Source organism: Tenebrio molitor, chromosome 3, assembly GCF_963966145.1.
Source record: "Tenebrio molitor chromosome 3, icTenMoli1.1, whole genome shotgun sequence".
Lineage (NCBI taxonomy): Eukaryota > Metazoa > Arthropoda > Insecta > Coleoptera > Tenebrionidae > Tenebrio > Tenebrio molitor.
In genome coordinates, this window is record NC_091048.1 from 19,911,324 (window position 1) to 19,925,478 (window position 14,155).

Sequence of the window (14,155 nt, forward strand, 5' to 3'; positions counted from 1 at the left end):
ATAGGTTGAATAAATTTTAATACGAACATTCTGTATTGATTTTTAACACAGTGTAAAAATTTCTGAATAATCTTTCTATTTATGTTGATAACGCATGTTTCAAATGACTATCATTGGAAAGATAACGATTAAAGTGAGTAAATTTTTATAGTAACTTCCAGTTTTAATGTAGAAGATTGGTGTTTACAGCGTGTCTCACAAGTGAATCTGTAAACCGTAAATATGTGTGTCCAAAAAAAAGTTCCAAATGTGTAACTACATAAATATTATTAAACAAGATACAATAAAAGCTTCCTCTTGTGCCAGATGTATTTGGGTGTTATCATATCCTTATTTGCAGAATAATGTTTAATCCGTAGTATTTGAGGTTCTTGATAAATGGTAAATTTATATTATCTTATATCTGAGATAACACATAAGATAAAACATAAAATTAAATAAACCGTTTAGAAATTTATAATCACTATGACAAATTGTAAGACGTTTAATAATGTTTCATTTATTCTTCTATTTTGTACTTTTGCTGCGTGTGAAAATAGTAATTCTACTAAGTACTGTGTAGTGGATGGTGACAGTCCTGGAATATTTTTAAATGACGGTTTGGGAAAAGATGGTACTTACGTTGGTAAATTTGTGTTACTACAGTTTTCTACCCACTTTTGCTACTGCTAATTATATGTTCCAGGTACTTCATCATCCTATTTAGATAATTCTACGATTACCCTTCTCTTAACAGAGAAAGTCGAAGGGGCTAATGTTTGGAAAGTTATTAATTCCACAGAATCCAATCATCACATAAACGATATTGTAATAGACGAACGATGGGAAACATTTAAGGACAATCATGATTTTCACACAGAGTTTCACGAGGTTCTTAAGAATAGAAGCTTGCCTATAAATTTTAGTCAGAGACACAATGGGAAAGAAGATGGAACACAAGATCAGGTATAGTGGCGGCCGGGGAAAATGGGAATGACCTAAATTATTTTGGGCTGTATTTAAATAAATCTGTAACGGTTATCATTAAAAAGATTTACGACAGGGACCGATTTCTTTGAATACCCGTGTTCTTAGAAGGAACGATTTAAGAAGGGTTTTGTTTGCAGGTGGTGACAGGCAAAAATTTGGCCCTATCGTAAATCTTTATAATGATAACCATTACAGTTTTATTTGAATACAGCCCAGAGTGATTTAAGTCATTCTCATTTTCCCCGGCCGCCACTAGTATATTTCAAACCAAGGTAAGAAAGTGGTTTCTTGCAGACCGCAGGCAAAGATTATAAACCGAGTCGTAGACGAGGTTTGTAAGTGCCTAAGGTCTGCAAGGACACTTTCTTAACAAGGTTTGAATACAATTTTTTTCCCTACCGGCACAACTTTGTTGAAAAAAGTCAAAAAAGATGGTTATATTCGTGATTAAAACGAAAATTTTGAGAATTGAATAGTAGGCTGTGTTATTTGTTTAATTAACTTGTCATCGCATTTGAAGATTTGAGGTTTGTTCGAAAATTTGATATAAACAGGGTAAAGTAATCTACCTACCTAGCTTATCTGTTTATTTTCCAGATTATATGATTGACCTACCAACTTACTTCATTGAATTGGCTTTCATTTATCAATAACTTATTTCACTTTTGACACTTTTGACATTTGTATTTTGGTACAGTTTGGTACCTTAGCGAGAAAGTTGAATTTTCTCACCTCAAATGAGGTATCCACAGCCTACATTTCTAACCGGTAGGGAGAAAAAATATTTATTTTTTAGTAACACGATATTGTTTCTTTTCGTCATAGATACAGATTGTGAAAAACAACTCATATCTCCCTTGGGATTTGTCAAATTTTTTCGCCCCCCACATTGTTGATAACAAACTCATGAGAACGAAACTATAGCAACCACATATTCACGCAATCTTCCCTGCTAAATATTTTTAATAAAATTTCTACTTTTAAGTACAGAGACTAAAAAATAAAATATTGTATGCACCACGGGAGATATTCATGTTTTTCCCCTCGGTTGATTTATAATTCCTCGGGCCAAAGGCCCTCGGATTATAACCACGTCAACCTCAGGGAAAAATCATGTTCATATCTCCCTAAGGGCTCCCACACACTAGCAACTTTTGCTATAGGCAACCAAATAGTTTAATCACCGAAAAGAACGAGCACCGCTTACTGGCAACTTAATAGTTGCTTATGCAGATCAGTTTTAACACAGGGATTTTGTGGAAAAAAGCAACTAAATAATCGCCGGGTGCGCGGCGCTACGTTAGAACAAACCTGGTTCATTTACTGCCAACAGTTTCCTTGTAAAATAGGACAAGTTTTTAATTGCTTCGATTTAAAAATCGCCCGTGTGCGAGGTTACAATTAGTTATGTGTGTTCAATTTTTGTGATTAAATAGTTGCTTCCCAAAAGTTGCTAGTGCGCTAATGCATAAATATCTATTATTCCTTTAACTAGAAAACTACAAAAAAATTAAGTTGCAAGATCGTATATTCTATTTTATAATTATGCGAGCAAATTTCTTCAATGACTAATTTGTCATTAATGCAAAATTTTCTTAATTTATTTTGCACTGCTGCTACTGCTACCTTAAAAAACTAAATAAAACGATGAACACCCTACATGATTTACTCGTATATCGGGTATGTCAAAAAGGACGGACAGGCGTTTTAATAGCATAGCATAGAATAACATAGACCCCGACTTTGTACTAAAAACTGTTCTGCAGCTTTCAGTTAAAGAAAAAACTCCCAGAAAGTGAAAATGAAAATGGCAGCAACGCAATAGGTAACTAAAAATACCGTATGTAGTTGTCATGGTTATATTTTTTTCTCTCAGTCATTGATCAAAATGCCTAAAAACATTCGCACTGGGATGCCTTCCGTTAGGACAACGCATGGTGTATGTTTGTGCAGCTAAGTGCCGCGTTATTTTCTGCGGCACCAAGAGCTAAATACATATTACAATATTCATCTGCGGTAAAACTCATTTTGAATACATTTCGAAAACTGTCACAATTTAATTGACATTAATGTATTTTTTTGTTCGACACTGTCAGAGTTTGAGAATTTTCTCCCATGTGAAGGGATTTTGATAAATGTCACAACTTGTCAAAACGAAACGTCAAGCTAATTTTAAAAGTTTTAAGTGATTTGGAGCCTTTAAGGGGCTCGTTGAACAAAAAAACGTTGTATTCAACTCGTTCGTGTGTAAATTGGACCTTTTTTGGCACTCGTGGGCCCAATTTACACACAAACTCGTCAAATAAACTACTATTATAAAGGTGTTTTTTTTTTTTTGTTGCTATGCTATGTTAGCAATGTTGCCACGTTTGAAAACTACTCCCCCACACCAAATTTCATCATGTTTAACACTGACGAAGAAACTGATTTCAAACGTATTCGTGAAATGAATTTTTGGATATCTGTTGAAGGCACCTTTGAAAGTTGACACATACAATTATGTTACCACATTAATGACATGATCATTTAGTTTTATGGGCAGTTTAGTTGTAACTTCCAAACGCTCTTGCGTGTTAACGAAAGGCGAAAAGCAAAAAAAAAATTTTCTTCATGTTCCATGATTACCTTAAATTGTGTACCTTCTTTGGTATCCGACTTTTTTGACACACCCGATATACATTTTAGATTTCCTTGAACCATTTGTAAAAAAATGCCAAATGAACATTTTTTCCGGAAAATGAAATTTCTATAATTAAGTTTCATATAAATTAAAAATTAAGTAAATCAAGTTTTTAGATTGCCGATGACCAGTTTCTTGGTTAAACGTTACATTTAGTTTAGTGATAATTTGTTACTATCCTAAAAAAAAATAAGTAATATTAAACGTAAATTAGGCAGCAAATTTGTTAGTACTAATTGAAATATGGTACTAACACATACAGTGGAATCTGTCAAAACGTCAATAGTATGTAATTTGTTTTCGAAAGAATTGTATTAGGTACTGTAACGTTTCGACTTCCTTGACTTTTCCTCGATGATTTTTTTTTCGCCCTCATTTGGTGTATTGTTGGTTGCCGCATTCCCTCGGATGAAATTTTGCGGAAAAATACGAAACAAAAATAATGAGAAAAAAAAATATTTATGGATCCTACGTTGTGTTTTATTTTTCAGTTTGTTTAATTAGGCTCTAACGAGAGGCCGTACCTTTGGAAGGTTTTCAAAGATGAAATTAAAACGATTGCGCACACTTCACTTAAATTTTATTTAACAAATAATCGAGTGTGGTGGAGTTTGGTCCCAACAAATGATAGAAATAAATAAATGAATTTAATAACAGAATTTGGTGGAAATTTGACCCAATGAGATTTGACTCGCGCCCCTCGAATTGAGATCTGACTCATGAATAAATGACTAAGCTGGGCAAATAAAGGAGTTTATGACGCGAACAGCATTATACGAGTTTGAGATGCGAACTATGTGATCCGATTTAGATTTGACTTGTTTCCCCAATTAAATTGAACCCGACGCGATACCCTGGAATCTCATAGATCACCCCGGTCTACTCCGGTGGTCGAAAATAAAAGGGAAAAAAGGTTCTAACAGGGCCAAAAGGTACTATCGCGGCCAAAATACTTTGGTCGTCACTTTTTGACACTTCAAATGTAAATCAAGTATCAATGTCAATATACATGACAATTTCAAATGATTCTTGTCAAAAATATGGCACCTTCAGTTTTTGATAAATATAGAATCGTCTTACTTGCTTCTGAAGGTTGTCTAAACCGCGACCATGTTGATCTTTTGCTTTTGAACCCTGCCTCTGCAGCTGGGATTTACCCCACCCGTATGACACTGATAGATTAAAATAATTTTGACAGTAGTAAAAAATAAGGTTAAACTTCCTAAAGTTTGCTTTACAATTGAATGCCATTTATGTCACATTGACGACCAAAGTATTTTGGCCGCGATAGTACCTCTCTTCACGTGTCAGCTGGCCTAGTTTGGTCGCTGGCCCCCTTGGGGGTGACGGAGCTAATTTTGTGCTCTTACGCCGGACCACAGCTTATTGAGTGCGACGGACACTGGCGGTAGCTTCCCGAACTCGAGAATCCAAGACATAAATAATGAATGGAAATGTTTTATAATAATTGCATACTGGTTCCCCTTGACAAGAGCACGTTTCCCCGATCGGTAAATGCAAGAAGATCACATACTTCGCGATAAAGAAATTAATATAAGATTCTAAAGAGTCACGTGGTCATCAAAAGCTCAAAGAAAATAATATAATCTTTACTTTAGAACGATAAAGAACTAAATGCTGTTTGACTAATTAAATCGCGACTACAAATAATGTACAAGAATTAGAGAAATAATTTACCTTGTGAATGTAAAGAACGTGGTCACAAAATGGCTGCTGGAAGTACTGAACGTACCTCCGGCTACTTTGGAGATCAAACCCCGAGTGAATCAAAAAAGCCCCCTTTCCCGTCCCGCAATTGGTTTTATCATTTCTGGCGCACCCCACTTTCGCAACCCCTACTTGACCAAAGTGACCAATCAGCGGGGTTCTACTTTACGCCGACCGCGACACTCTTTCGATATCTCTAGAACTTTTGAAATTACAGTTTCCGTTTTCCACCATTAATTTAAATGTTTAAATTTAGACTTTTGTTAGGACCAGACCGAATATACATAATTTGTGGTTGAATTAGAACTCTGAAAAAAAAACACTAAATTACTGACTCTATACAATAATAAACCTCAACATCAAGAAACAAACACAATTAAAAATGGAACAAATAGAATTAAACAGGAACACTGAATTACCGACTCTATACAGTAATAAAAATCAGCACCAAGAATTAAACAGAATTAAAATGAAACAAACAGAATTAAAATGAAACAAACATAATAAACATGAAACAAACAGAATTAAAATAGAACAAATTAACCTTATTTTGAAACCTAAATTGGGCTTGAAACGCTGTTACGTAATTGTCATGTCATGCAACTAAATTCCGTTGATCTGCTACTTCTAAAAATTGTTCTACAGAGTGATCAACAAGGACTGAAGCTGTTGGCAACAATGACAACATGATGAAAATTTCAGTGAAATTGGTAGCATTACATTTTCAGTTGTCAATTTTGACGGGCAAATTCAAACTTCAAAATCAAGTGTCATTTTTGTATCAATTTATTTATTAAAATGGTTTTTACACTAGAACAAGGCATTTTAATTGGTATGGCGTACTTTCGGACTGGAAATTTTGATGCTGCTAACGGTTGGTAGTATTCCACCATGTATTCCACGGAGCACGGATGATGCATTTCACCAATTTCAACAAATGTTCCCCGAGCCAGTTGTTATATACCTTAGTTGCGTTTAAGCAGCATTGCACGAGATTGGTGCAACGTTACCTACAAACCAGTGATGGAAAAAGGCAAATGCTACTGGTAGAAAGAACATCATCTACACTTACAGAAGATGTAGTCGAGAATGTTCGAGGTAGAATGGAACAAAGCCCTCGAAAGTCAGTGCGAAAGCTTTCACTCCAAACAGATGTGACTCTTATTTAAAACACACGCATCCAGAGTTCTTTGTTGGGCACGTTTAATGCAGAGCCTAATAATTTTTACCATTAAAAATCCCGTCATTCCTTTTCCTTACTGTACAAGCTTGTCATATGGAAGTTGCCTAACCATTTTAAAGAAGAAATTAATGTTCCACCCTTACAAATTTTCCCAGATCCAATCCCTGCATCATGTTTCTGTTTCTCAGGAGGGGCATGCAGGCACTGCCTGTCGCTTTTATGAATATCGAAACAGTGGGCCATTTAATTAAGTACGGCTAATTACTTTTTATACTGTTTTTGGTCGTTTTGTACAGGTCGACCAGAACAGCTGAACAGCTTGGCAAGTGACGCAGTGGACTGAAATCCCTCCCACTAGCGAAACGCACTTGTCTGTTGGGTCTGGAAGTGTTTAGATCGTGTACAAACGGGCGAAAATAAGCGCTTCAAGCTTCAAGTAACAGCATGTCCAGGCTGTTTTGAGCAGATTTGCTTCATTGAGTGTACCGTACCTACAACCATAGCCATATCCTTGTCTTACAGAGACTCGCTCGTTTCCTCTTGTGCGCATCTCACACCCCAAGCTATTCTGGTCAAGCTGTACGTATCGTGTTTTAAAACTACCAACTCGTAACATAACCTAAATTTTTTGACATTCACAACTTGCAGCAGGTGCCAACACTGACGCACAAAAAATTTTCATACTTTGGGAATATTTTGCTGTCATTTGCTGCCAACAGCTTCAGTCCTTGTTGATCACGCTGTACATTGGTTTGATTCCCCAAAACCGTTCTAATTAATAATTACTTCGTAAATTTCATTCTCTCTCTCACTCACACGTCTGATTTATACGACTACCTGGCTTTATCGTTACCCGGTCCTCTGTGTTTTCTACCGACTCCCTTTCTACTTTGCTTTGTTACTTTCCTAACTAAAAGTGCAAACGATTCTAGTTATTTTCTACGATAAAGCGCTTTGTTTTTAATTTGCAATTCTCGCCCTTTAATTACAAATATGCCACAAATTTGAGAATGCTAAAAAAGGTAAATTAACCTAATGAACATTAATTTTGTTGTTTTCTCAATTTGAAACCTGCTAACATCAAATTCATTAATTCAATTATCCCCTGATTTTAACTGGACTCCCCAAATTGTCGAACGAGTAAATTTTGCAATGTTTCTTTTCCCATGAAAACTGTTATCTTTGTGTTGTGTTCGGACAGGACGTGTACCTGCATTTTCAAAGAAAGGTTGGCAGATTTCTCTTGAGGAATGTGGTGCCGACACGCCTTCAATAAAATTTACAACTGACCAGCATTTCCGTCGCAAATGAATGGTATTTAAAATATTTCGTTGAAATTATTTTAAAATTAAAATTCTTAATTTATCGAACCTATTCGGACCGTTACAGTACTATATTTCAGATTTATTTAAATTAAAAATTAGACAAATCAATTTTTAAACTACCAATGTGTGGTTTCTTGGTTTATTATTTTCGCTGACATTTTCAGTGGTATCACCTAAAACTAAAAAACAATAAATTCGAGTGTACCAATGTCAGCAGAAGGTGTTATATCCCCCCAAATGTCAATGCTTCACAATATTACATCAGCAATGCATTGAACGTGTGGAAACTGCACAACTGTAAGTAATAAAGAAAATATTATGTTGTCAAATAATTGTGTCTTGCTTCGGTATATAATTGATTGTTTTAGTTTACTTATATTTGGATATATCTATTACAGATACTTATATACACACGAACCAAAGTAAAACAGAAACGATCTACACAAAACTAGAAAACTGCACAACTATAGAAACAGGATGTTTTTCTATGTATTTGGCAATGTGTCCTGGCTGCAATATTACAATTCAATTATTAAACTCAATCCATAATAATATAACTGAATCGTTTATTGTAACTTTATTGTAACAAATTAATATACCTTAACCACGCTTAAAGAGATCTCATTTTAGGGCAACGGAAAATGGAAAAAACAACAATTTCCATTGAAAAACTTTATTACTTGTTTCAACATATCAATAACAACGAACCATATCTCTGATGAAACAGCGTTTTCGGCTATTGGCGACACTGCATATTTGTCTTCAAATCTAAGTTGTGAAGAGAATAAAAGATACATACAATTTGACAATAGTATTTCTAATGTGTCTTGTGAAAATGCTTTAAATGAAAAAATAAATACAACATCCAGTTTACCGGATTACAAAAAGTATAGTAGGAATGTTATAGATGAGAATGCTACGAGTGTAATAGAGGACAAGAGATCTAGTGATCTCGCTACATCTTCCTTCAACCCTCTGTACCTGCTGATAATTCTTCCAATTGTGTTGATTGCATCTCTGATTGCGTGCTGTTATATTTTCTTAATAAGGAAAATAAAATTCAAATTGGAAATTCAATGGAAAGGTATTTTTTTTTCTACTTAACACTCATTAGGTAGTTAAATAAAATCGTAGAAATTTCACATAACCAAATTGATGACATGCAAGAAATGTTAAATATTAGGGAAGATCAAAATGTTTACGAACGTATTTATAATGATGGATGGGAAAAAATTTGCAGAAAGGATTACTTGAAATATGTTAAACTGCGGTTCGAACCCTCTTGCACATTTATCGATGATCAGTTTTCGGTATGTTTTTAAACTTAGCTTGTGTGCACTATTTCCATGTCCATTAAATTTCAGGATTTTCCTACTGGTTATCTCAAGGACAACACGGAAAGTCTGAAGAAAGAGAATATCCCCAAAAATCAAGACCAGAGCATTCTTCCATGTAAATCTAAAGTATTTTGTCGTCATGTAATATTTTGCGATTTTTAGATGACGTGAATCGTGTGAAATTAAACAATAAGAAAGAACATAGGTCTACAGATTATATTAATGCAAGTTATGTTCAAGTAAGTTGTATTGAACGTAAAGAATGTTTTCTCACCTCCACAATTCCAGATTTCCGATAACGAGAAAGAATATATTGTCACTCAAAATCCTTTAGAGAACACTATTAACGATTTTTGGCACATGATTTGGCAAGAAAACGTTAATCATATCGTTATGATTTCAAGTCCCAATGAAGAATTTGTTTATTATTGGCCCAAAATAAAAGGCGATCCCGTCTGTTTTGATGACATACGAGTTAGCCTAAACGAAATTTGCAATAATAAGTTTTATATTCATCGCAAACTGCAAGTGCAACGCAAGGGAAAAAGTAGACAGGTGGATTTTGTAGATATTAAGATATCTTGGAAAGTCGTGTTTAAAATATCAAATTATTTATATTATTTCAATTATTTGCCAAACGCCTTAATAGATTGAATGTTAATACAACGTGATCAACAATGACTGAGTCTGTTGGCAATGGAAAAATTGAAAAATATTGGTGTTTTTCTATTTCGTAATTGGCACTGACCAAATGTTTTAACTTGACACAACATTGGAAAAAAATTAGGTTATGTCGGGTATGTTACTATGTTTATGCCACGGCCTCCTAGATTCATAAGAGACTCGTCTCTTATCCGGCCTGCCGCATTCGTAGTTCTAAGCATTATTTTTGTTTTATAGGGTGCGCCACAATACGGGGCTTATGTGTTGTACTGGTTGCCTGCCTTCCAATTTCTCATTCCCAAACTATACTAGACCCACAAATTGATCATTGGGGTAACTTAGCCTTCCTCTATCTTAGTAATAAATTAATTCCAGTAAAAGGATTTTCTTTTTCGAATTTGAATCTTGTAAATGTTAAAAGCAATAATAATCACATCCATGGATTGGCTTCGTTATTTTCATAATTAAGTAGCCACATAAAAAAGTTGTTGGCGCCGTCTCAATTTGAAAATTGGTACTTGCCGAATAAGTAAAAGAAGACAATTTTTCTAGTTTTTCCAGAGAACTATCTTGTAAGGTGACTGAAATATTTACATTGGTCCTTGAATTTTGGAATTTTGGTAAAATTTTACTACTTGCATATTCTGCGGCACTCATGATATTACCAGTATGATCTCTCATAACTTTAACTTTATGTCGTGAACTAATACAATATTTTTTCTTTGTTTGTGGCATTTTTTAAAGTTTCGACTGCACTTAGTTTTTCAAATTGACAATTTATTATATAAATGTCATTATTCATACGTATTTTTAGTTGCATACAGGCTATTTGATGAAAAACGCCTCAACCCATAACCTTTTTATTTATTACCCGATTTCAATGAACAGATATGGTTTTTCAAAAGCTATTTTTTTTTTGGCGTTATCTTCAATAGCTAACGATAGTCAACTTTTTTTTTTTTAATGGACACATGTAGTTTTTTAGGCTTGGTCTCGTAAGGTTTTTTTTTTCTGAATCTAATGATGTATTGAAAGTTATCATTTGATTCATAGCTAACTGAAAAATAAAAAAAAAACATTTTTTTGTGGTTCAGCTTATTATAAATTTTTTAAGAGTGCCGTGAAAAACAATCGGAATACAAAGTACGATAAATGTCATCTAAACATCAGCTTAGAAATTTTCATCTGCTTTTTTAAACTTGTTTACTTAAGAATAAAATAATATTGTCAGTCATGCAGGATAGCAGTCATTTGACTATTATTTTATGTTCGAGTGTAATAAAAATCGTAATTCGTCAAAAACAAAAAGTTAATAGAAAAAATAATAATAATAATTGTTACTATTCATGTTTTTCTAAGAAAGTAATAATAAAACTCTTCAAGATTGCACCTGAAAATTTTTAAACTCACACTTGACATTTGTTGCTATTTGTATTCCAATTGTTTTTCACAGCACACTTGAAAATTTCATAATAAGCTGAACCACAATTAAAAATTGTTTTATTTTTTTTCAGTCAGCTATGGACCAAACGATAACTTTTAATACATCATTAGATTCAGAAAAAAAAACTTTACCAGACTGAGCCTAAAAAACTACATGTATCCATTAAAAAAAAAAAAGTTGACTATCGTTAGCTACTGAAAATAACGCCAAAAAAAATTATTTTATGGCTGCTTCGTAGCGCATGAAAAATCTTTGGTTTTTTTGTTCATTGAAATCGGATAAAAATTAAAAAATTATGGTTTGAGGCGTTTTTTATCAAACAGCCTGTATATATGAGTCACATTAAAGTCGCTAGATAGAAATACTATACGGGGAATTTATGGGGAATTTTCAAAAACAGACATTTATCGAATGCGACAGGCCGGATAAGAGACGAGTCTCTTATGACTCTAGGAGGCCGTGGTTTATGCTATTACAAAAATGACCCTTTGATGGTAAACGTCACATTCGCCTGTCAACTCTGTCAAAGCTGACAACCGGAAATGCGTTTAAATTACAGTTGTACCAAAATCATTCAAATTTTCATTGTTAACAACAGATTCAGTCATTCTTGATCACGTTGTAGTATGTTATGCAACAAGATTTACCTATAAACGGTACTTTAGACACGAGTTTTATTAGGCACGAGCGAAGCGAGTGTTTAATAAACGAGTGTCTAGAGAAGTTTATAAAAGAGTTACATACTATACTTTTTGAACTCACTAAGTTCACAGACATTTCGCAAACGCAACAGTTAAACCAGTTATTCTGAAAATAATTTGACTTGATAATAATAAAATCTGGTTTACAAAACGTCATTTCTCCAATTTGGATGTTTTCGAAAGAATGAAAATAAATCGCTATTAATTCGATTGACACTTGGGCAAGCGCCATCCATTCACTAAATTAGGAACTATTGGGTAATAATTTAAAAATGCTAATGTTCGTTTCAAAAAATATTGTACAAACCTCGATGCGAGAAGACATATTCGGCACATTCGTGCAAATGAAGCACTCGCTTCTTCGTCGATTGTGCCTCAAATAATGCGCTCATGTGCGAAAAATGTCTTCTCGCACACGGTTCGTAAATAACCATTTTCTACGACCAAATGAACAATGCAAATATGTATAACACGTAACTTATTTATTCAACGTTTCACTCGCGTTTTAAACTGGCCCACTCCTGCCAAAAAAAAGCCCAATTTACACAAGAACGAGTTGAATACAACGTTTTTTTGTTCGACGAAGCCCTTAAAGGCTCCAAATTGCTTAAAATTAGCTTGACATTTCGTTTAGACAAGCTGTGACGTTTATCAAAATCCGTTCACACAGGAGATTATTCTCAAATTCTGACAGTGTCGAACAAATAGCGTATTTATGGAGATGCATTTCTACATAGTTGAAATGAAAATTCAGTATTAATCGACATAAAATTGACTAATATTTATAACAATTTTTAGATAGATCAGTTGCATTATAACTCGTGGCAAATAGATAATGATCTAAATCTAACATCGCGTACATGTAAGGAATTTATGAACCATTTACTGAAGATCCCTCATCATGTAGCCCCAGTGATAGTTCATAGCAAGTAGTTTTTCAGAACACAGACAAATTCATTAATGTATAATTGTGCAAAAATGTTTTGCAGAAACGGAGCAGGTCGATGTGGAACTATTGTTTTATGTGATGCTGTACTGAGAGCACTTCCCATCACGGAAAAAATTGACTTCTACGGTTTTACGATGGAATTGAGAAATTTTAGAGCAAACATGGTGTCAGACTTGGTGAGAATTCAGCACAACACGTAATACTGTTATATTATAACTACGTTGTTTTACAGGAGCAATATAAACTGGCTCACTTAATAGTAAGAGATATTGTGTCGTAAATACTGTTGATCTGTGGAATAAAAACATGTATTTTAACTACTGTCGCGAGCAATAAATTTTAGTCCTCAATGTCTTTTCAAAATTTGGTTAGATTGTGACAAATTTAAAAAAAAATCCCTGCCTGATTATGCCTATGTCAACAAAGTGTCAAAAAAATGAGAAAAAAATGAGAAAAAAATGACAATTAATGCCATTCAACATGATGATAGGTTATAATGGAGCATTTTCCATTGCGTCAAAGAGTGACATTGACGACCAAAATTTATTGCTCGCTACAGTATATTTTACATTCAAAGTAAAACAATTTGTAACTGATTTAGCAATAAGTATCGGCAGTAATATGATGAACATACTCATACATACTTACTAATAAAATCACGTGTTCAAAAAATTGTGGTCACATGGTCTGGTGCTTGCTTTTGTTTGCTATAAGGTATGGCGTAGCTTCATCAACTGTCAAATAAGTATTTTGTGAAACAGGAAGTGTAAAATGAAAGAATGGAAGTAGACGACCATCAATGAGAATTTCAAAAACCGTTGAAAGAGTTGGGGAAATAATATAAAACAAACTGAAAACTTCAATTTGTCGTTTATCACAACAAATAATGGATGACCTAGGTTTGGAAAAAAGAGAGAAACGGCTTGCTTGACCACAAATTTAAAACTAGAATTAAGAAAACCCATCAAAACACGATTAGTAGTTTTTTAGTTAGAAGTATCCAAGAGAAACATACGTATAAGCCATTCACGATGTTTTTGGGACTGAGTTGGATGTTTTTTTCTTTTCATGTTGAACTAACTGATTCAGTGATGCAACGGATGTAACTTTTTTTTCTGTCAGTGTCTGTTCGACATTTTCTTGCCATTTAGGCAAAAATTTAAGTGGTTATAGTAG

The 14,155-nt window shown here is 33.9% G+C and overlaps 2 protein-coding genes across 2 annotated transcripts in view; one reads left to right on the forward strand and one right to left on the reverse strand.

Moving 5' to 3' along the window:
• LOC138126518 (receptor-type tyrosine-protein phosphatase epsilon-like) overlaps positions 1-14,155 on the reverse strand; it is a 195,700-nt gene that overhangs the window by 79,250 nt on the left and 102,295 nt on the right. The window lies entirely within an intron of this gene.
• On the forward strand, positions 368-13,333 carry LOC138125697 (tyrosine-protein phosphatase non-receptor type 20-like). The gene is made up of 13 exons (XM_069041147.1): positions 368-381; positions 480-625; positions 686-945; positions 8,050-8,182; positions 8,284-8,456; positions 8,516-8,969; positions 9,020-9,195; positions 9,250-9,337; positions 9,385-9,461; positions 9,511-9,777; positions 12,829-12,959; positions 13,020-13,155; positions 13,212-13,333. Exons 5-13 carry the CDS (start codon positions 8,373-8,375, stop codon positions 13,257-13,259), a joined length of 1,461 nt encoding a protein of 486 aa, XP_068897248.1. The 5' UTR covers positions 368-381; positions 480-625; positions 686-945; positions 8,050-8,182; positions 8,284-8,372; the 3' UTR covers positions 13,260-13,333.

Bases quoted from the DNA above. Each gene is read 5' to 3' on its own strand.
- LOC138125697 (XM_069041147.1), top strand. From the start codon at position 8,373: ATGTATTTGGCAATGTGTCCTGGCTGCAATATTACAATTCAATTATTA. The intron at 9,778-12,828 runs GTGGATTTTGTA...AACAATTTTTAG, and splicing joins GCAAGGGAAAAAGTAGACAG to ATAGATCAGTTGCATTATAA. The intron at 13,156-13,211 runs GTGAGAATTCAG...GTTGTTTTACAG, and splicing joins CAAACATGGTGTCAGACTTG to GAGCAATATAAACTGGCTCA.